This window comes from Lacerta agilis, chromosome 5 (assembly GCF_009819535.1).
Source record: "Lacerta agilis isolate rLacAgi1 chromosome 5, rLacAgi1.pri, whole genome shotgun sequence".
NCBI lineage: Eukaryota > Metazoa > Chordata > Lepidosauria > Squamata > Lacertidae > Lacerta > Lacerta agilis.
In genome coordinates, this window is record NC_046316.1 from 33,936,441 (window position 1) to 33,961,035 (window position 24,595).

The 24,595-nt window shown below is 41.3% G+C and overlaps 1 protein-coding gene across 2 annotated transcripts in view; it reads right to left on the minus strand.

The window, feature by feature from the left end:
• The window catches only part of PDE6C (phosphodiesterase 6C), a 42,159-nt gene extending 20,770 nt beyond the window's left edge, over positions 1–21,389 (minus strand). For both annotated transcript variants that reach the window (XM_033149262.1, XM_033149263.1), the window contains exon 1: positions 20,802–21,389. In XM_033149262.1, coding sequence (XP_033005153.1) covers positions 20,802–21,281 — 480 coding nt within the window. In that variant the 5' untranslated portion in view covers positions 21,282–21,389. The remainder of the gene's footprint in view (positions 1–20,801) is intronic.
• Positions 21,390–24,595: the final 3,206 nt, after the last annotated feature.

The window sequence follows — 24,595 nt, forward strand, 5'->3', positions numbered from 1 at the left end:
GAGAGAGAGAGAGTCACTCACATACAAACTCACTTGTCTGCATAATTTGACTGGCCCCTGCCTGGCCCTCTTGCTCCGTGAGGACAAAGGCAGAGTCGGCGAGCTTGCGCGCAAAGTCCCACGCCCCTCCCCTCTCTCCTTTGCGGAGGGGCGTCCTTTGCCTCTACGTGAGAGGAGGGGGGCGGCAGCAGCAGGTGCTGGGCGGGACAGGGAGAGCTGCCCCCTTGGCAGAAGCCGGCCGGCTGCCCCCTCCCCGCCCTGCCCAACAGAGGCTGCTGCCACCGCCAGAGTGCAACTGGGGCGCCTGGCCATGGAGAGCTGCACCTGGCGCACCGTGCAACCCCAACCTGTTGCCTCCTGCCTCGCCAGCGCAAGCTGCCGCCCCCTCCGCTCCTCTCGGCGAGGCACCTTTTAGCCGCTTGCAGAGGGGGCGGAGAAGCCCGATTTCGGGCTGCTACCCCCTCCCCCGCCACTCTGCTGCTTGCGGAGCGGCGGCGGGGCAGGCTGGCCAGCGCCCCCTCCATTTTGGCGCCCTAGGCAATTGCCTAGTTCGCCTAAATGGATGCGCCGGCCCTGGTGACACCTTTAGAAAAGTTCTAGAACTCAATTGGCACAAGAGGAAGGTCTTCAATATGTTGTTGGACCACTTTCACATAATTTTTTATCGTTGGCCATGCTGATAGGAGCTGTAGCCCAACAACATTTGGAAATTATCACTTTGGCTATTCCTGCCATAAAATCATACTGACAAAGTAGCCTCGGCATGAATGCTGAAATCGCCCGGAACAGTGAGTATCTGGGAAATAACAGAAACAGCAACAGACATCAATTACACTAAAACTTGTTGAATTAATGGCTCTGAAATAAATGATCCCAGGAAGAGTCAATTAAATGAACCAGACAATCCATACAAACACAGATAGCTTCTCATTCAACATAATGGGGATGTTGCAGAAACTTTCTCTTGCTGCAGAAAAATATGCTTGTTCTCATGAGAAGCAGAATGACATGAAATGATCTACATTCCATCTCTATAGGCTATACAACACAAATATTACATTACACTCCAATTCTACAAAGAATCATAGAATTGTAGAGCTGGAAGGCACCCTGAGGGTCATCTGGTCCAAACCCCTGCAATGCACAAATCTCAATTAAAGTATCCATGATATGGCACATTTTAAATAGGATAGGATGCTGAAAATGATAGTATTTATAAAAAAAATCTGTGCATTAGAACATGAATGAATCCATTTCTTTTTCATACAGAGGGCATGTTCTGAGAATGACTTAGTTGGATATCACTAACTAAAATTAATTTTGATCACAATAAAGTTACTGGAAGGTTTGCCATGTAGGGTCAAGATTTTGGTCAGTAACTGCTACCTGACCTAGAGGAGACTGAGTGTGCATTAAAGTGGGTAAAGAAACTTATTTAAATAAAATTCAAGATACAACCAATGAACTCTTAACAGCAGAGGAAAAGGTAACGGCTACAATCTTCCAGATGGGGCTCATGAGCAGCAATAGCAGACAGGCCTACAGAGAGCATGAGCCAAAAACAGCCATGCATTTTTTCCCTGACATCCTTTAAAGCAGAGCTTTCCAAATTGTGTGTTGCAACACGTTAGTGTGTTGGCTGCAGTCTGTAGGTGTGTCGCACAAACTTTCCCGCGTTCGGTTTGCTAGTAAAACTGAATTACTGTGTTGTAAAATGGTGCATGTCTAAAAAATGTGTCAAACAACATGAAAAGTTGGGAAAGCTCTGCTTTAAAGCCTTGCCCATGTTGGAACTGCACCCTGAATTTTCAGTGCCTTCGGTCCATTGACATTATTGCCATACTCTTCCATGTGCTGTTTGTGAAGCAGAAATAGTGGCATGCTTGAAATACTTCCTTTAAAGCCATCTGTTTAAGCAGGCTCCCCCTGGCTCATAAGATTAATCACACTGCTCTGTTATTTATTTATTTATTTATTTATTTATTTATGAATTTTTTGATAGATTTTCTGTTTTTACTAATCTATTGCTGTGTGATTTTGGTTATAGTGTTTATATATATTTTCTTTTCTTTTAAAAGTGACCTTATGGTGTTTTATGTAAATCACTTACTTATATGAAGCAGTATAAATGTTGAAATAATAATAGTAATGATACACTTCTCATTCCACAGGAGAGTGTGTATGTGGCAGCAGAGGGTGTTCATTTGGATTTCTGGTACAGTATAGCATCTTTGTGTCAGCAAGCTCCATACTACAAACAGTTTGTACTTACATTTCGGGGTGAAAATCTTTTCATCAGTTGTGGATCACTTTTCTCAACAATTTGGACAGTTTAATGAAATTATGTGAATGTTGCTTTCTAAAATAGCCAACTAAGAGTTGTTGTTGTTTAATTTCAATTGCCCCATTATGGAAATATAGAGGATCTTGCATTCAAAATAGTAATCAATGTTTTGCCCTCTAACAGGCTGTATATTACTTTAATTCCTACCCTGCAATGATTAGCCTGGATAAGATCTCTTCCATAGCATGGTCTGAAGGCACAGGAGGCCACCACCTTACTGAAGCTAAGCAGGTCTGGATCTTGTCTATGTCTAGATGGGAGCCACATGAATGCTAACATGGTTTCCATGATGGAAGAACAGCAGGATATAAATGTAAGAAAGTCGGTCTGCCTTGTCCTTCTAAACTCATTCTAAACTGGTGTCTAGGTGGAGGAGAGAGTAGGTGCAGAGGAGAAATTCAATTCCGTAAGTGTTTTAAGCCAAATTGACAAATTTGCACTCTCCAAAACAATATGCAAACCAAAACATAGCTATCCTTCCAAATTTGCATTCATCCAATTGTTGTGATGGAGTTCCCCAACCAAACGTTTAGAAAAATGCATATATTTTGGAAATGTGTGCATAAAAATGAATACATTTATGAAAATAACATACAAAGATGCATTATATTAGGGGGAATTGCCTGCAAAAAAATGTGCATACTAGTCCAAACTGCCAATAAAAATGTGTTTATCAAGAGAAATTTGCACTGAAATGCTGGTGAATTTTCACGAGGACTTTAAAAAAAAATCACAAATTGCTGCAAAATGTAGAGAACTGAATTTAAGAAAGGGGAAACAGGAAACAGAGAGTACTGAAATTAACAGATCCTTCCATCCCAAGGAGAGAAACTTTGCAAAAATGGCTTGGTAGGAAGGTGCAGAGAGATTGGCCTATTATCTAGGAGAGAGCACCAAATGCCTAGGAACTGTATATAGCATTATTACTGCTTTCCCATGCATTTGGGAGCCACCAGAGTTTCTGTGACTCCAGCACCCATTAAACCAATCATCTCCTACCTCACACAGGTCACATGAAGAAACTACCAGACTTGAGCAGCCCTGGAACTTGCAATAAGTCAAGAATGACTGTGGGCGTGTAGGGGTGAGCAATTTCAGCACAAGCATCCTTACAAATTCACACCATTTAGTGGACATCTTGGTAGTGTTTATATACCACATATCTGCTTGTGCACACACATGCGCGCACACACACACTCTCTCTCTCAGTGGTGGCGAACCTATGGCACGTGTGCCAGAGGGGGCAGTCAGAGCCCTCTCTGTGAGCACGTGTGCCGTCGCCCTTTCCAACTCTCCACAATCCTAGGGCTGCACTTCTATAGCCTGCTCATGCGGAAGGGAGCAAAATGCCACCGGGCTTACTAGCATTTCTGCACCGAGGTGCTTTAAGATAGCAGAATGGAGCGTTCATGTTTTAGCTGCAGCTTGCGGGCGGCAAATTGGCTACTCACGCATGTGCGGCTCTACTCAGTGCGTGCGCTGCTGCTACAAACACTGCGCTGGGGCGCTTCCCTTCAAGGCTGCGACCGATGGCAGCGGAGTGCTGAATCGCTGCGGGGCTCTAGTCTTCACTCCAGTATTTCCTTTTCTCCTGCTTGGTCAGGCCATTGCCATGGGTAAATGCAAGATCCTCCTTGCTAGGAGACACGCAGCGGAGGGCAAAAGAGACTGTTTTGTTTTTTCATAGGATTGTGGTGAGTTGGAAGGGAACCCAAGGGTCATCTAAGTCCAACCCCTACTGCGATGCAGGGATCTCAACTACAGCATCCATGGGAGATGGCCATTCAGCTTCTGCTTTGAAATCTCTCAAAGAAGAGTTTCTTGAAGGGAAATTATCAAAATGGCCATGTTGTCTGGGAGTAATTCACTTGTTCATGATTTCCCAAACAAGGATAATGCAAACTTTTACCTATCAGTTTGTATCATTGAAAGCTCTGTTATTGTGTTTTTCTTTTAAGACAAAAGATGTTAATGTATAAGTTGTTTTTTTCTAAACTGCCGTGTTGGTACTTTGTGATAAATAAGTGGGTTTTGGATTGCAGTTTGGGCACTCAGTCTCTAAAAGGTTTGCCATCAGTACTCTAAAGAGTACTGCTAAGTTAGAAAAAAAACAAGAATTAAAATGTTTGACATTACAGATTTATGATAGCTCGTCTGCTCATCTTCTGTACATTTCTTATCCAATGAGCAAACTAGACTCTCTGAGAAGAAACACTTTTGTGCACCTGCAACTGACAGCTGCGCAATAATGCAATTTTCTGTTTTAAAATCCTAGCTGAACAAAAGTTCATTGTGTAGCAATTAACTGTCTCAGGTTGCAAGCTCACTTGTTTAAGTATTTTAAAGGCATTTTGTAAGATGCTTCTAGAAGTGATAAGTGATGAATTCCTACATATGAGTAAGTTTCACTGTTTAGTAGGAGTTATGTGTACCCTATTTACAGTTTGCCGTTGTTTGTATAATAAATTGCTTCATCAGCAAACAAAGGAAGTTAATAATTAATTCTGTGATATAACACATAAAATAACCCTGACACAGAAGAGTGAATCAGTTCTGTTTCAACTCATGAGACCAGATTCAACTAACAAGTCCCACTAGGTACAATGAGGCTTTCCTCTCTCTCCTCCCCCTCCCCCATCAACCAATAGACCAGGCATGGGCAAACTCGGCCCTCCAGATGTTTTGGGACTACAACTCCCATCATCCCTGACCACTGGTCCTGTTAGCTAGGGGTGATGGGAGTTGTAGTCCCAAAACATCTAGAGGGCCGAGTTTGCCTATGCCTGCAATAGACTCTAGGAGAGTCAGGAGAACCCCCAGAACAGCTTACAGGGAGAGGAAAGGGACAAGTTGAAATGCTTGTGCTGATGGAACAATTGCCATAAGAAAACACTTTATTCTAGTGATCAAATACATTTTAAGCCAACATGTTTGAATGATGATGATGATGATGATGATGGTAATGATAACAGTCCCCTTAAATTCAGTTGGACTTGCTTCTGAGTAGACATGTATAGGATTACACTGTATGCTTGATACACTTAATGCTGGTAGCCTCATCTGCAATTCCAAGTATGGTATATCTTATGTGAAACCTGACAGTAAGAGCAAAATGGCTTCTTCTGATGGCTTTTGGCAGAAATCTGTGGAGACCTAATTACTGCTTGTGTGACATATGTAAGCAGATGGGATCTGGGAAGTTTTGCACAGCTTCAAAAGTGTAGAAAACCCTTATGAGACTAAAGATCCCTTAATCTAGCATTCTTCCAGTGAAAAGTTAGCATAAGATATGCATTTATTTCTGAAGTGGTTGTTTGTTTCCAGATACCAAGGATGAGAAGATGAAAAGCAAATAAGGACACAGCATGTGCTGCTTGGTTCAAACCAGCATGAGTTCTCAAGAGTAAAATGACCAAACCTCGGGAGATTTCCCCAAAACTGTTTCTGTCTTCTAGAAAACCATACTATTTTCCTGTTCTCTGGCCAAACTCAACCTGAACAAAGTATTCTTTTCAGCTCCCATCCTGCAATTAAGTGTTACATTATGCATCATTTATATTGTGTTTTTGATAAAGACAAGTCTACTGGTCTATTAAGAAAACATTTTTTGTTCATCATTAACTAACAGGCTATACAGGAACATAGAAGGAGAGGGATATCTCTTTGCTTCTTACAATACTATAAACAATATATTTGGATGAGCACCGCCAACACAAACGGTTTGACAAGGCATCAGCACTAAACGCCTTGCTAATGCTCTGCATATTTTACATAGTTTATTTCTTGGCTGAAGCATGAACAGCTAGCAGGCTTCCAGAATTGCTGTTCTCTGGTGGGATTCAATCACCTACAGAAAAAATTAGGATCTACAATTAAAATTGATTTGGGGCTTTTGCACAAAACACACACATCCCCCGAAGACTGGATTTTTTGCTATAAGGAAAGCGATGGGGAAAGTGTGGGATAAGATTGCTTTCATGCAACATCGTCTAGCCTCTCAGAGTGAACACTCATTAATTAACCAACGTCATCTAATATCCCTGGAAACAAATCAGGATAAATGCTCAACCATCAGATTGTCTGGAAGTATTCCTAAAGCAAAACATTCCATGGAATCCTGCAGCTGTGCATATTATGGACTAGTCTTTGTCACCTGACTTTTGCTCATAGTGGGCACAAGTTCTTTGCATTACCTTTATGCAACATTAATGAAACACGTAAACAATGCCCCTGTCACATGACATGCAACTCCAACGTATTTTCTTTAGCAATTCTGACCAACAACTGTAGCCTTCCCTACTTTAGTAAAGCCACCATCCTATGCTTGGCAAGATGACTTTGCAGGTGGTATGTACTCTGATTCTATGTGCAACATGAATAAATGAATCATAGAATCATAGAATTGGAAGACACCCTGAAGATCATCTAGCTATTCTAGCCGACCCCCCTGCAATGCAGGAATATGCAGCTGTGCCTTACAGGGATCAAACCTGTAACCTTGGCATTATCAGCACCTCACTCTAACCAACTGAGCTATGAGGAAGCAGGTAATGACCGCTCCCCACATCAAATGGGGGACGACGTTTGCGTGGTCGTGCGCAGCCCCCTGAATTCCTGGGCGACACCTGGTAGTTCGGCTGGCTGCGCCCTCCCCCAGAAGGGATACCTGGGGTCTCCACCTACCCCAGTTAACCATCCAATCCCGCCTGGGGGAGGCGTTGCCAAGGGATTGGTCAGGTAAGGGGAGGGACTACCCAGCCCACACAATAGAGGGTGTAGCTTACCTGGGAAGCAGCAGTCGGTTCCAGAGCTTCTCCCACCCTCCACTCCCTCAATTAACGCTTACTTTGCAGGTTAACCTCTTTTCCACAGGCACGCAGGCGCTGCTATGCCAAGGCCGCCGTTGAAGGGCCGGAAAGGAATTTCCCTGCATTGGCAGGTTTCGCCTTTCCCGCAGCAATTCATCACAACTTTGGCGGTTTCAGGCCTTGGGCAGAATCCTTTAGTCATCTTACTAAAAGGGGCGTGGGCGTGGGACGGTGACTCCACGCCCCCAGTGTGGCGGTGATAACAGGGTTCCCCATTAAAGGGATATTTGGGGGAGGCATTGGCCATACACCAAGAGGTTGTCATTGCTCTCCTCCACCAGTGGCGGCAAAATGGGAGGTGGGCTCTCTGCTTGAATATATGTTCTCCAGAGCCAGCCCAATCCCCACACATTCTGGATGACCCTGACGTTTCCCAGATCCCCGGCTGGGGGCTGGGAAGGAAAAATGCCCAGTGCCTGAGCCAAGGTCTCCCTACATCTGAATCTTAATAAAGTTGTGGCCAATTTTAATCCCATAGCATGTTGTCTTGTGTCATTATTCCACTCGGGGGTCGCCTAGGGTTTGGGGGACTCCGCCTGTCCACGCAATCCCCACACAGACTATCAAAACCAACATAAGCATCACAACAGCCTTAATACAAAGTCAGAAGTAAAAGCTACCACCCCAAAGATAAAAACAGCTGTATCCTTTTTGATGTACTTCTGGTTTCACTTATGGGCTTGGCATTGCACAACTGTTACTAGGAAGCTTGTGTCAGGAAGCACCCTCATTCCATGTATATAGTGTTAACATTTGGAGTAAAAAGTAAACAGGAAAAAAAAACCTGTAGAATATTTTGAATAAATTACAACAGTCTGCAACACAGCTCCTGAACTGATATTTACCACGGTATATCAATGAAAAACCAAACAAGCATTTGAGTGAGTGGCATCTGTGGGGATGTAAAACCCATGCCAACTTCACAATGCTCCAGCTATTGGGTTGTCATTGCAAGCCACCCTAAATAATTCTCTTGCTTTTTACACGAAAGCGTATTAAAGCAACTTATAAGATACAAAATCACAAGAAATATTAAAATAAAATAGAAGTAAACCAAATATAAAAAGCAATTAAAAATCCCCACCTAAAGCGCTCATCCAAATATATATTCAAAAGAAAATACAATCAAAACAATCCCTACCGGCAGGCAGGCAATCTAAACAAAAACACAACACACAAGGGGAAAGGAATAGGGAGGGGAGAGGAGTGGAGAGGAGAATAAAAAATCAAAATTCAGGCTTTATAGGTCAAAAACCAATACTTTGAATTGAGCAATTAAATTAACTGATAGCCAGCGTAGTCATGCTAAGGTTTGTGTTACATGTTCAAGCCATCTTGCCCTGCTAAGCAATATGATTGCTAACTTCTGTAGGAGCTGCTATTTCTGAACAGTCTTCAAAGGCAGCCCCATGTATAACATACCCTCCAACATTTCTCCAATGAAAATAGGGACGTCCCGTTCCATAATGATAATTTTGCTATTTAAACCCCACACGTGTTACTCGGTTGCCCCAGCCACTCTGGGCAGCTTCCAACATATATAAAAACACAATAAAACATTAAACATTAAAAAAACCCTTTCCTATACAAGGAACTGCAGTAATCTAATTTAGAAGTTATGTGATTTGACACTAAGAAGCTGCTGAATAGTGTTGAAGTAAATGCAATACTTGTGATAAAGTAGGGACGTGTTCATAATGAAACAATCACATGACCCAAATAGCGACGATGGAGATCACATGGCTGACAGCTATGTAAACATGACTGATCCAGAGAGTTCCAGTCTCACTTCTGCCATTCACTCACTAGGTGGCCTTACACAAACTACTCACTTACTACATTCCGAGGCATTTGTTTTCAGGGCAGAAACTGCTCAAACTGCTTACTTCCACCACACTTAGAATGTCTCTTTTCATCCTGATACTGAATGCAAAGTTCTTTGAATGCTCTAAATTTTTATAGACATGTTATTTCTTGGTGATGTTGATGATGGTTACAGCCTAGCCCCCTTTAGATCAGAATCCACCAGGGAATTCCGATTGCCTGCACAACTTATGTGACCACTTCATTCAATCAGTCCCACAGCAGACTGAGCAAAATTACCGGTACTTGCCCCGAGGCTTGGCTTTACATCTCTGCATGTTAATCTTCTGTGCTTGCCTCCTTTCCACACCCAGATCAGTGACTGATGCAAAAACATAGGGACAAGGATTTTCAGAGATAGTGGGTATTTTTTTACTCTAAAAGTAAATCGTTTTGGCCAAATGCAAGTGGTGTGAACCACCCCTCATCTCAGCTATCAGGAATTTGAGAAATACTGTATAAATAAATCAGTTTTATGATTATTGGTCCAACATCAGAGATTTGGATCATCTCCTTGATCTCACAGCAGGTTTGCAGATCATGAGATCCTACCACTACATTATTTTCATTCATTCATTCATTCATTTACTTGATTTGTATGTCACTGTTCCACAAAAACATATCATGCTCAAAGCAGCTTACAATGAAGAAAACAGGGACACATTTCAAACAAACACTCCAAAAACATTTTCATAATAGCAAATATAAAACATACTCCCTCCCCCCCCCCAAAATCACATTTCAGTACTATAAATGCAAGAAGATTACAAAACATGCAACATCCAATAGCAAAGCAACAAGGGAGCTTCACAGAGTTTCACCTGAGTCCTAGAAACACCCCTCCATGATATTGATCCCATGCAAGGCCAGCACCAGGTTTGCGCAGGCCTGCAGCATAGTGATGGCTGCCGATGGCCTCTCTGGCATAGTGCCACTCTTAAGCACTCCATTGGGGCCTCATGGCAGCAGCACGGCAGCAGACCTAGGCAGTCATGCTGGCACACTTCCAATGGGAGCCAATCAGCTGCTTGGCACTAGTCGTTGTTGAGTGGCTACCATTTAAAATTCCCAAAATGCAATGTCCCACAGGGTCTTAAGTAGTAAAATCCGGCCAGTGGAGGATTAGTGGTAGCATCATCAGTGGAGACCTGACTGGTGGTGGTCATCATGGGGGAAGGAGGCAGGGTGGGATCCAACAGCTGTCATATGCCAAGGGCTGACACCACATCTGCTCTTTGGTTTCAAGATGACACAGTTGCTCTAATATTGGAGCAGGCATAAATCCCTCCTCCTTCACTAAGCTTACCAACCCTGACCTTGTTCCTTGGAAACTCCCTTCCCAACACGGTTCTTTTAATCTTAGCCTTCTAGGTGCTGAAGATCAGCTTAAGTTTCACCCTTCTGCATCAGATAGACCTCCACTGTATTACTGTGATAAATAAGGAAGCGGCAACCCTTTCTCCTCCCAGCTGCCAAAAGTTGGAATGGAAGTGCCGATCTCTAAGCCACATCATTGACTTAGGTATCTAAAATAATTTATAAACCACTTAATATTTTTTTAAAAAATCTCTATGTGGTTTGCAATATTTTAAATGTATACTGTATATCATTAAAAGAAAAATACAACCTAAAATCAGTTAAACAGCAGTATAAAAAAGCAAATAAAACATAGGGCTGCCATAGGTCCAGATTTTCCCAGACATGTCCAGGAATTGGGCAGCATTGTGGCGTCTGGGCAGATTTTCACGAAATTGGCAAAATGTCTGGGGCAACCCGGACGTATGGCAAGGGAGATGTTTTTTGTGGGGGGAGGGAATCCAAAAAAGCCCCAAACTTATTTTTGGGGGGGAGGTGTCCCACCCCCCCAAAAAAACTCAACCACTTTGTCCAGATTTTTAGTTTTGGTAACATGGCAACCCTATAAAACACGCATTCAAGGGGTTGCAGCACATAAAACAGGATCACATCTTATGGGTCAGGGAAAGCCTGGGCACAAACATAAGTCTTTACAAGATGTCTGAGGTAACTGATGGTTGCTGCTTCTCACATGGAAGAGGGAAGGGCCTTCCACGGTATGACAGGGGCAGCAGCATAAAATCTGTATTTAGGTCATCACCGTGCAATACTCTGAAGGCTATGGTGCCATGAGTAGAATTTCCCCAGATAATCAAAATTATCTTACAGGTTTGTTCTGAGGCAGGTGGTCTTTCAGGTATTACTATACTAATTTCACTGGATTTACCATATTTCACTGTGTAATGGTTGCATTTTTTGTGCCGATTTTACCTTTCCAAAAAGGGGTGTGTGACCATTATGCAGTGAATTACCGGACGGAGGAAGGGGCCACAGGCGGGCAGTGGAGGTGGTTGCTCACCTGCTGCTTCCCTTTCTTGGCTGGGGTATCCTGGGGCATGAACTACAGATTACCCCTGCAACTATTATACGGGGAATGCTCTGGGACCATTTTTGGTGTCTGAAAATGGGGGGAGGGACTATTATGCAGTGCCAACCAGTATGCGGTGAAATACGGTATATGTATTTTTACACGCCACCCCAATCTCTGCCAAGCGGTGACAAAATTCCAGGGAGTTTCCAGGGCTTACACAGGGCTGTATTTCCTTTTGGACAATTAGGCACATGGGAGGCTGTGGTGTCTTTATGAAATATGGTTTATATACACATATTTACAACCTGATGGAGAGAGTTCCCAGCATTCACCTCACTAGAGAGTCCTTTATTGCTCTCCTAAGCGCAACAAGCTTGAATCTATAGGCAGAGGTATCAGCCATGCTGCCTGAGCCTCAATGTTATGGCTTGTTCTCCTCAGCATGGCGCTCTGCCCACTTTCACCTTCCCAGAACCACTTGCAGAAACAACTGCTAGCCTTTCCGCTTACAGCATCACCCACCATTACCCTGGCAACTTCTCTCTCCAAGTCAGGCAGGGAGAAATGTTTTGCAGCTGGCTTACCATTATCAAGCAATAGATTCTAACAAAATTCAGAATATACTAATTTCAAAAGGTATTCATTAAAAGACTAAAGATGAATACTAACCCACATATTGTTAACTGCATAACAGAATATGCATTAATATAGAGAAGCATTCCTAGTATGTATATATACAACTTCCTTACTTTATTTCTCCTTGACTGAAGTATAAGTCATTATTAGCATCTCCAGAAGGAGAGAGAGAGAAAGGGCTCCTTAACACTTATTATATTAATTTGTTTAAATATATGCAGGTATAATAACTTCTCATGACTTCTTATTGAGGCTGAAACCTGAAAGGAGGACAGGATATGTTGGGGCAGATTCAAAAAACAACAACAACTAGGCATTAGGGATGGGGGAGAAATTTGATTCAGTTTGCAGTTAAAGGCGAATCTATCAAATTTGCACTTTCTGAAACAATATGAGAAACAAAGCACAGGCATCTTTCAAAATTCACACTTATCCAGAATTTGCTGTGCAGTTCTGCAACCAAAGAATGTTTACACATATATTATAGGGGAAAGTGTGCATAAAAATGAATACATAAGTGAAAATAAGACTCAAAAAGCATTATATTAGGAGGAACTGCTTGCAAAAATGTGTATATTAGTCAAAACTGAACAGGGAAAAGTGTTTACGATGAATTTTCAAGAGGACTGCTGCAGAAATGTGGAGACCTGAATTTAAGATCGGAAAAATGAAAAACGGAGAGAACCAAAATTGACAGATCCTTCTATCCCTACTAGGCATTGAAGGTATCCACATTCATAGACAAATTCATGCTTCTTTTCCTTATTTCTAACTAGAAATTACAAAAAAAACTGTACATATTTTGAGAAAGCATACCACAAAAGACCTTCCACTGAGGTCCCTTTACTTGAGTAGCTGCTTGCAGATTAATATAATGTCTGGATATTTGCATGCTATCACCAGCTAGAAGATACTTGCATTTAAATGGTACTAAACAACCTGTATTCTTTCAATAGTCCTGGTGTGAAGGTACTAGGATACCATTATCCAGTAGAAATGAAATACAACTACGGTAATTGAACAACTCATTTGTCCCATTTGACTAACCATTTGTTAGGTCTGTGGGCATGGTTGCTTTCTTCTTGCCTGATACTATTAAATCCAGGATTAAACACTATTAGCTCCTGTGATCAACAGCGCTCTCTCTCTTACTAATCCCTGTTGGGGGAAGGGAACAGATGCTGTTTCTAAGCTAACTGATGAAGGTCTAGATCTTCCCCTCTCCTTTAACCCTCTGAACCATTAGTCAGGACAAGGTGCTTCCTCACATTTACTGGTAACTTTCCAAGTTTTAGGGAGATAATCTCGGGATAAATGAACACCAAGAAAGGAGTGTCTCCAGTTTTTAAAAATGGATATTTCAACCCACTTGGCAACTTCTATTGATACTTTGTTTTCCGGTAGAGTTCCTGCCTTTATCTTGACATGGGTCTATCAAGCTTCCATACTAGGTGTTTGGTATAGAATATCCACACCTTGTTCACTTGCATTTTCCTGGAGGTCCACACACTGCTATCAGCCGTTTGTAAACCTATGTTTCCCCAGTGTTTCTTCTATATATTTTTTATTACCAGAGAAATTCCAACATTTTTGAGTAGATTAGCACAATCTTCACAGGTATACATGCCTTTAGTGCTACCCTTCTATCTTTTTGAAGAGCTCATTAGTCATTAGTTTAAGGTAGAAAGTGGTCTTGACATATCGGGCAAGTACGGTAAACCTATTCACCTTAATCTTTGCAGTGGCCACAATTCCATAGCTCTTTTTTATTTTAAATCCATCTTTTAATTAGTGCTAAAATGCTTTTCATCCTATATATATTTGAATATTTTATTTAAATATTATTTACTAATATTAAAATATTAGCAAAATACTGCTTAAATGAAAGTGCATTGTTGCATTGCAATTTCCGAGCAGTGCAAGATTTCCTTCAGAATGAGCTACAACAGAGACTGTGGTGCCTTTATGATATATGGTTTATTTACACATATACAGTGCTTTTTTTAAAAAAAATGTTTAGGGGTACTCTCATTTTGACTCAAGAAAATCACCATTTTATAGTTCAAATTGGGGAAAATAAATACAGTAAATGGACAAAAGTACCTGTACAAAGATTCCCAAAATGTTTAGGGGTATGCATACCCCTGCATCCCCCCAGAAAAAAGCACTGCACATATACAGTATACAACCTGTGTCTACAATAGAGGATGTCACAGCATAAACACCCCAAGAGGGTCTTGCTTCCCCCGTAACTGCAGCCTTGTATTCAAACAGAAATCAATCATGGCTCTCTGCCTGCTTCCCAACCCAGAGTTTATTTTACAGATTCTAGCTCACCTCAATCCAAACTTTCAACTCTCTGTCTTTCTAACTACCCACCCGTTTGCCATATCACACAGAACCCCTTCCTTTGTTTCCTTAATGGCCCATTACACATGCTATCACCTCACCAGGAAACTAGTCTGGCTATTCCAAGAATTAAAAAGAGGCACAGGCATTCTTCCCCATAAAACTCACTATAAAAACCTTTCCAGTCACCAGCATTTCAGCAGCGCCCCACATTGAACATTTCCAGTCAACCTTTATGATCCACCAGAAACATTAAACTGTTTGAAGAAGAAACCTATGAGTAGTAATGGGAGACCACTCTTAAATGAATAACCACTTAGAGCTAATGAATGAATTGTGTGTGTGTTTTAAAGATCACTCAGAATGTTCCAAGTGGTCACTCAGGTAAATAGGACCTTTGCCTAACCTATCCAGAGTTAGCTATTCAAGAGCTAACTTGTGTGGATGGAACATAGCAGGGGGAACATGCAGGGGAAAGTGCAATATCCCCTATAATATAATCACTTGCAGCTTACAAAGTAAGGGCAATGATTTATTAGCCCAAGGAGCCGCCCTTCTGGAAGCAGTCCATGCCTCTTAAAAGCTGCATGATAGCGCAAACACAGGATGTGCAGTTTTCAGTGCCAGGAAACGCTGCCTAAGAGTCATTAGTTTCAGGTAGAAAGTATAAAAGGTTAGAAATTCTGTGCTTATTAAACAAAGCCAGAATGGTTTGAGACTCATATCAAAAGTATATATTAAATAGTGGGTGGACATAGCAGACGACACAGTGATTTTCAAGCAGCTCTCTTTATTCTCAGGCTGGAACAGAACTGAACTGAAGGGCTGAGCCAGCCTGCTTATATAGTACTCAGTAACATGCAACAGTAACGACTCTCTCTCTAGCTACCCAATCCGTGAGCGGCAATCTCAATCCTTCATTTGCATGTGCGGACCTGAGTGAGAACTGCAGCCATGGTAGGGAGAGTGGAACTATATACACAACACCCCTAGTGGCCTAGGGTGAGAACTTCAATACATAACAGTATATTACAGCATTGGATTTACATGAAGTGAAAGGATAAAACTGGCAACAGCAAATCTTAAAAACAAATTTATTCTCTTGATTGTTTATCCCCAGGAAGTCAAAATAGCACTATCCATGTACAATATAGAGGAACCAGGAGGCTCTGGAGAATCCCAAGGTTTTCAGAAATAGAAAAATAATGATATAACCCACCTAAAAGCGGGGAGACTAAAGCACGCTCAGTGGCCACAGACTATTTTTAAAACGGGAGAGTAGAGTGGAATGGAATGGAATATCCGGGGAAAGGGTATGGCTAACTGATTGGCTATGACACTGAACAAGAGCTCTCCACAGCTGTAAATACCATAAAACACAGCTAAACAATGTTTTATATAAACGTTTTTCTATTTTATGGGGTTCCTTGCATTTTAATGACACTGTAAGCCACTCTAAGCACAACAGGATGAATATGTTTTTTAAAACAAACAAACAAGCAACTAAATATATGGATAATTATTTAACCCTAAAGGTGTCATTTCAAGTAGATACTTCCTTTTTATACATTCCTTTCAAAACCATCTAAGCAATGCTATTTTTCTAGAAAAAGAGGTGCTGGAACTCACCATGAATACCTCTTTTGTTCTCTTATAATGCCAAGGCACCCACCTGAGAAGTGACAGAAGTTCTGGCTGGAAAAAAAGCCCTAAGTAATGCTGTGTCTCACTTGAAATTCCTGTGGCTCAATCCTGACATCTTGTCAGCTTCTTCCAGTGCCCTGCCTTCTAATGTAACATGGGTGGCAATTGGGCAAAGGACCTTTTCAATCATGCTGTTGTCCCTTCACATTTACCTCAGGGAGGTTTGCCTGCTTTGGTGTCTTTATCTACCTTTATATTTTCTCAGGGCCTTTAAAATGTTATCAGAATGGATTTTTATCTTGCTGCAGCTATGTTTCTTATTTGTTCAGCTCTTTGAAGATGCTTGAATCGGGTTCCTTAATATATTAGTTTTAACGTTTGAAATGTTTATTAGTATTCTATAGCTGCCCTGCTTCTTTGTGTGTATAGCGAGAAATGGCAAGACATTGTTTCCTTGCTTATTTATTTTTTCTGAGCAGCGCATATTCCGGAAGGTTCCATTAGGCTATCTTCCATGCACAAACACCCTAAAACTCTTGCCCCAAATATTAACTTAAAATTCCTTAAAGTAATTCCTTAAAGTATTTTTTTAAAACGGGGAAATTATGGAGTGGTTGTCATGCTAGTCTGTTGCTACGAAAGCAACAAAAGAATGCTGTGGTACCTGCCATATATGATAATCTTCATGCCTCTGATGAGATTATCTTTCCCTCACAAAAGTTTAGGCCTCAATATCTACGTATGTTAGTCTTTATCAGTCTTCCTCAACCCCATGCTCTCATTATGCTTTGGAGTTTGGACTACAACTCCCAGCCCACTCCTCTTTGGGGATGATGGGAAATGTAGTCCAAAGCATGGCATGCACAAAATTAGGGAAGGCTAATCTTAAAGAAGCCACAAGTCTCTTTGTAAAAAATAGGGGCTTAAATGACAACCAAATTCAAACTGATAAAATAGCTGTAAGTTCTAAAAGGACTATCTTGAAAAAGACAGAACATTTCAGGAATATTTTCCCACTGCATTTTTTCTCCTTTTCCACAGGAGAAATCATTCTAGAAAAAATTAGCATAGTCTCTTGTTACATCTGACAGAGAAGAAAATGATTGCAAGTGTGGCAACCAATATTTTGAAACATAGGCCTAGGAATGCCTCATAAATGAACTTTTACTCTTATCCTGGTACCAGTTCACACCTCTGATTTGCAATTAGTTTTGCTAGATAAATGAGAAGAGGAATAGGTTGTGGGCGACAGATGCAGACCTTTCAGGTGGCCTTCTGACAAGGTCAGTTGCCCTGGCAACCTCCCACCTCTGTGGGAGCTGAGTGGCAAACGAATGTGGTCCCTCAGGAAATTGCTCCTGACTCAGAGACCACTAGTTGCAAGCTTCCCATTTGAAAGAAGAAAGAAGTAAGTTGGGCAAAAGTACTGAAACTAATTGGTTGACATATAGCATTTACTGCAGTGACAATACTGTTCTCTCCAAGGTTTTCATCAATGACATTAATTAGGGTTGCCATATTCCCAAAAGTGAAAATCAGACAAAGTTGTTGAGCTTTTTCTTGGAACACCCCCCCCCCAAAAAAAACACCTTTTGGGGCTTTAATTGAATTTTTTTAAAACATTTGCCATATGGCTGGGTTTTCCCAGACGTTTTGCCAATTCAGCAAAAATCTACCCGAGTGCCATTTTGCAGCTGGATATGTCCAGGAAAACCCAGACGTATGTTGCTGCACGTAAGTGAATCAAGTCCATTTGCAGTACAATCTTCAACATATCTGCTCAGAAGTATGATTCAGTTCATTGTGGCTTGGCAGCTAGCAAAGGAGCCAACTTCTAGGGGCTGTGGGGGCCTTGGACCCCACAATAAAATATTTGAGGGGGCTGGGCCCCCCACAAAGTTGATGGGCATTCCCATTCAAATGGTGTGTGTGCACTGCATCATGTGATCAGTTATTCAGGGCAGGGCTTATCTGGGCCCCCGCAATATTTTATTCAAGTTTGCCATTTTAGAATTTGCATCCATTTTATCTGTTTGGAATTGGTTGCAGTTCATAATCCCCTACCTGGAACCTCAAAGACTTCCAAAGATAGTAATGCTATAGAGTTTTAATAATGTTTAAAGGATTTCAAGTAGAAGCACTGAGGACTCTTAATACAGTATAATTAATTAACCACAGCAATGGATATGTTACTGATTAAAGCCCCATATCTGAAGACCTCCCTTAGGTAACTTCCCAGGGACATCAATGGGATTTCTGAGTGAGGGGTTTGAGGAGAGTCTCCCCGCCCCCTCCAGAGCAGGTCCACTATATTGGTTTCCATTTGAGTATTTGGCCCCACGTCCCGTCAAGGCTGCCCTTTGACTCATTTAACCAGTCCCCTGAATCTCAGGACTTTTTTTCAGCCGGAACTTGCCAGAACTCAGTTCCGGCACCTTCAAGTGGGTACCATTGCTATTCTAAGAGAAGGAGGGAGGTGTTCATGGTGAGTTCTGGCACCTCTTTCTCTAGAAAAATAGTGCTGGGGTGGGGGTGGGGGAACAGCTAGCAAAATTGTAAGGATAAAGTACTGTACTAGTGAATGCAAGACTACACTCAAGAGGGCCAAATGTGAGTTCCCAGACATGGAAGCCAAATAGAAATCCTCAAGTAATGGATAGTGGGGATAATATTTGGCTTTACATGTTTGAGAACCACTGTGAATGAATACGATTAATTAATACATGAAAATCTCTATGTACATTACAGCTATCATTTTATTTTAAAATGTCAGTGACGAGCAAAACTTTCTTTTTTTGCTCTTTTACGAACTTTCAGTTACTGTAAGAATATTCTAAAGGAAAAGGAAAACTGAATGTTGCGTTGGCAAATGTAAATGACACAGAAAACACACCTAATCCCCCTCCTGCTTTATAAAGAAACTTGACCACCATCTAGTCAACAACAACTGTTTTGCTCCATTAATTTCAATAGGAGATATCTAACTGGACCATGCCCCTAGGTTGGTTGGTTTCTTAATTATATCCAAATATCATTGGTACCGAAATGTAGAGCATTCTATATTTTCAAGCGGCAACAGTCACTCATTAATATTAGAATAACAGTGCTTAGTCTAATGAGATGCACATATTCTCTGTTCCTGTTGATTTTTTCTCCTGTAATCTGCTTTATGAATTTAAAAAGATTATCCATGACAGCAACGGGCAGAAAGTCCAGTATTACTTGCCACAGAAAATGGGCCCAGTAATCAGAACCAAAATACTAAGACTGGTGCTATATGGCATGATTTCAAATTTCACAAGTATATTAGCTTTCCTACCTCAAATCTGGGTATATTAATGGTTGTGGAAAGTAGTTTCAAAACAGGTCATAATTAGCCTCTAGCTAAAGCAGCCTGATTCTATAATAGAACACAGGCCTATCTAGTATGTCCTCTCCCTACTATTATTTAATCCAGGTTACAAGCCATCAAGACATTTCTCTTGTGCAAGGTCCATTGAAACAAATGGCAGCTGCATAAGGGCACAGCAGTGAATGGTGCCTTGGAGTTGCAATCAGTCTGCTTCCAACTGCATACCCACCAACATTTCTCCAATGAAAATAGGGACATCCTATTCTCCTGTGGGATGGCTTCTATAATTCCAGGACTGTCCCTGGAAAATTGGGACACTTGAGGGGCATGCAACAGTGCCGCTCTCAATGGCACCCAATACCTGAAACTGGATGCAGAGCCTCATGCTAGCCCTGCCTCTGGCAGGTCTACATCCCATTTATTTCAGTCTCTACTGAAGTCTTTGGGACTGTTCCAGATTAAAGCAGTTGTGGAGGTGGCTACTGTAAGCTTACACAACTTGTGACCCACTAAACAGACCAATCCAAAACAGAGTTAGGCACAGCTAAGTCTAACTCCACAGAGGATCAAGCAGACAGCCCCGTGTTTTCTCCCTTTTAAGGTATTTTAAGGTGGTTATTCCTGAGAGATTGAAAACTCTCTATACTTTTCACACATGTGGCTGAAATCAGCTCTGAATATCTCCTTCGCTATCTATGTGAATGCCACTGTTTGGATATTCAACTCCCAAGTTTGCATTTACTTTCTTAACACACAGGGTAAATACAGGATCTGGAAATTTGCTCATCAACTGAAAGCTCCCCCCCCCCTCCACATTTCCAACAATATGTCTAGATATGGGTTTGGCTCTTGGAGGAACAGTCCTGTAATTCCTTCATTCATTTGCTCCATAAACTATAAACTGGGGTGGCCAATGTGGTATCATCCATATGTTTTGGACCACAACCTCAGCCAGAATGTCAGGGAAGGTGGAAATTGTAGTCTGACAGTGTCTAGAGGGCACAATGTTGACTAGCCTTTCACTTAAAGGGGGGGGGGGAGGTTACCCTACACCAGGGGTGGCCAACTCCCAAGAGACTGTGATCTACTCACAGAGTTAAAAACTGGCAGTGATCTACCCCCTTTTCAGGGGTTCAGGTCAAGGTTGTTGAGCTTTTCTTAGGAAGGAAAGCCCTGTTTTTTGGGGGGGGGGGTTCAGGACAAAAATGTTGAGCTTTTTTCAGGGGAGCCAAAGTTGTTGAACTTCTTTGGGAGGAGCCAGTGATCTACCACAGACGTCCAGTGATCTACCGGTAGAGCACAATCTACCTGTTGGACATGCCTGCCCTACACCAAACCCAGAAAAGCTTTCTCACTTACCTTTCTTACATCTGGTATGTTAAATAGCTTCTTGGTATGAGCAACCCACCCAACTATCCCAATGTCCAGAGGAAAAACGACTTCTTTCTCAGGAGGCACCAGATTGCTCTCATATTTGGAAGTAGGGGTGACATCCATGAGCCTGCTAGCCACTTCTGGAATACCATTGCGGGAACGATGAATAAACATACTACACCGGTCAGCTGCCAGCAACTGTGCCAACCTTTGTAGGATTTTGTGCACTATCTTTTCCACAGAGCTGGCTTCTTCCTGGATTTCCATCATCAGCTCAAAAAGCACCTGACATTCCTCCAGCTTTGTCATTTCCTTGAAGGAGATTCCATCCTTCACATCCCCAGGGCTGACTTTGAAGACGCTTCCCACTACTTCCGCACGCAGTTTTTTGTCATAATACTCCTTGGCAAACTGTGGGTTGTTCTCCAGATATTTCTCAACATCATCTTTACTTATCTCACCCATTTTTGCTCGGTAGCTTTTTCGCCGCTTCACACCTCCATCACCATCAAAGCAGCAGCAATCACAGCCAAAAGTCTAACTTTGCTTCTACGGGGAAAATGGTAGATTGCACATTCTGTATAGAATATAGGCATATAGGCGTAGACCTGTAGGCTTGCTCTGTGGCTTTCCAACCTTCTGAAATCCTTAAGATTTGACAGCAGTCCGCTGGCTTAGTGTCTTCTTAGTGAAGGATCCAGGAGACTGCTAATTAAAGAGATGTCAGGACACTAAACCCTTGAGCACTCTTAGCTCATAAATCCAAAGGGAGACATTTTAGAGTGATAAACTAAACCAACTGTTCCTAGATTGTGCAACGGTGTAAAAAAACACGTGCATGTAAGTGGGTGCCCATATATTCTCGCTTGCATTTTATACTCTTTATTTCTTTAATGGATTAGAAATTTCCTCTGGCAGACAATGTGGGAAATACTTAAGCCTCTTCCCCTCCCCACGGGTATGCAAATAAGTATTTCACATGCCCACACGTGCACTCCTGTGCACATGCACGAACACTCTTCAGTATAAATGATACTTGTACCTTGGATACACAAAACACACCAGGAAGCCACTCGGTGTATGGGAATGCTTTCTCTTGCTAGGAAACTGGGTAGTTCTGGAAACAATAACTGCAGTAGTACAAATGTATAGAATGGAACAAATGTTTAAGTATTTACACAAAGGTGGGATGATTTAACTCAGTGAACCTGAATGTCCAAGACAGCTAGGTAAAATGCTTTAGGCTGCAATCCTAAAATTAATGGCCATGACTAATTTAGACCCGTTGATTTCAGTAGCTCTACTCTGAGTGTAACTTAGAAATACAAGCCGTTGAACTTAATAAATTTCCCTTCAGACAAGTCATGCAAAGGAGTGGGCTGTACAGTTTGTTTCAGTAAAGGAAGATGTGAGCCAAAAGAGTTTAAAATCACAATATAGATTTTAATAGATAATTCTGCAAAAGATATAACAAAGTCCAATTCTCTTCTTTTTTTAACAGCCAACATCTTTTAAGGAAAAGACTTCCCATTGGTTCAAACAATCATGAGATAATTTCCGACCTTAATCCTTGCTTAAGTATTATTAGTAAATATTTATGATGCTTTAAAAAGGGTCTTCTTTTTGTTAAAATGCATTATATTATTAGGCAAGAACTGAATAAAGAAATCATAAAATGAACTCTTAATAAACTGCTTCACATACAATATAGTCGTAATCATAACAATAACTTTTGTGTGCTAACCCTGATGATAATTTTATTACATAATTACATATAGTGGGTGGAATTCATTGTTGCACTATGTTGAACATTCATTCTGCACAAGCACATCAACTTGCCAGACAGAACAATCCCCCTTTCCCCTCACCCCATGTGCTGTTCTGGGGCTTCCCCTACCAACCCCCCAGCCAATTTCAGGAGGGGGGGGAGAAGATTGGGAAGCCTTGTTGTGCAAGCAGACATCTTGCACAGGGCATCAGATGAGAGGGTTTGTTAGGTGAATCCCACCTCATGAAAGTAATATAGAAATCTAAATTTATTTCAGTACAGCACTTTTTTTTTTTGTCTGGCAGTTTATGATATTAAAAAAGCCCCACAATTTATTTTCCGCAGAGGAGAGGTCTTGGGACATTTGATCCTTTCTCATATTAATAAAAGCTTATTAGATAAACTCTATTTACTTATCAAACTTAAGCTGGTGGGAGGGGCAAATTCCTACGCCTTGGTGGCTTCCTCTGGCATCAAGGGTACACAGTACCAGCACCTTTAAAAAAATATATGTTAAAAGTGTGGCACTTACTTAATGGTGAGTACTGGAACCTTAAAAAAAAAAAAAGCACTGGTTCTGGCCCACTTCTGTTAAGGTCATCTCGAATCCCAATTCTGTCTTCTGGAGCATTGGCTACCCCTCCCAGTTTGGTGTTATCTGCAAATTTGATGAGCATCCCCCCCAATACCTTAATCCAAGTCATTTATAAAGATGTTGAACATCAGCGGGCCCAGGACAGAACCCTGTGGCACCCCACTTGTCATTTTTTTTTACAAGGTGAGGAGGAGCCATTAGTGAGCACTCTGTATTTGATCGATCAACAAGCTACAAATCCACCCAACAGTTACATTCCTCAAACTTGTTATATAAATAAAATAAGCATGAATGGTGATCAAATATTTCAGTAATATATGTTTTTAAGTGTACTGTACAATTTAATCTCACTGAGTAGGTATTTGTTTTCAGGTCAGCACAAAAGAAGAAGTTACAGGTAGGTAGCCATGTTGGTCTGCCGTAGTCGAAACAAAAAAAAAATTCCTTACAGTAGCACCTTAGAGACCAACTATCTGAAGAAGTGTGCATGCACATGAAAGCTCATACCAATAACAAACTTAGTTGGTCTCTAAGGTGCTACTGGAAGGATTATTATTTTTTCGACAAAAGAAGAAGCTAGTTTTAAAAGCTTGATTTTGTTTTCCATATAAATGCTTTTGGAGTTTGTGATTGTGGTGAACTAAGAGTATTTTTCTTTATTGTGTTGCTATTTCAAAATAATCTTGATATACACATGTCTTGTTATTTCAACATGCATGACATATTGTTGATGCTTGCAGTTACAACAGCAAACACAACTATTTATGGGATGCTTCTTAGCCATACGCCACCTTTGAGCTCCTACAGTACATGGAAACTCCTAAGAAGGATAACTGACAGACATGTGGCTATTCAAAATAGATTCAAGTAGCATGTAAATGCCAAAGGTATTTATAAGGTTCCACTTGTTCGGCCTAGTGTTTACATCTGAGTGTAGTCATGGCAACAGCAGCTCATTCCTCAAGATGTGGCTCATCCTTCCAGATTTTCAAAAGAAATTGAGAGTTTGTGGAGTGTACCAAAAAGGGGTAGAGCGGTCTATCTTCTTCCTTTTTTTGCTTGTTTGTTTCAGTTTCTCATTTTACCAATATTAAATTCAGTTCTCCACATTTCTGCAGCATTTTTTTTTTAATCCTTCAAAAAAATTCCATATGAAAAATCTGTGTTTCGCTTTCAGTTGTGTTTGGGCTGTGTTTCAGTTTAGTTTGAAAAATGTGAATTATTATTATTATTATTATTATTATTATTTATTAAACTTATATATTATAGGTACATTAGGTGAGTTTGTCTTAAATGGGAATTGAATCAAACTTCTCCTCCATCCCTCGTTCTAGCCTACCACCAAATCATAAAAGCATAAACAGAAAAGTCATGGGCTCCAATCCTTCACACAGGTAGGCTGTTTCAATTCCAATT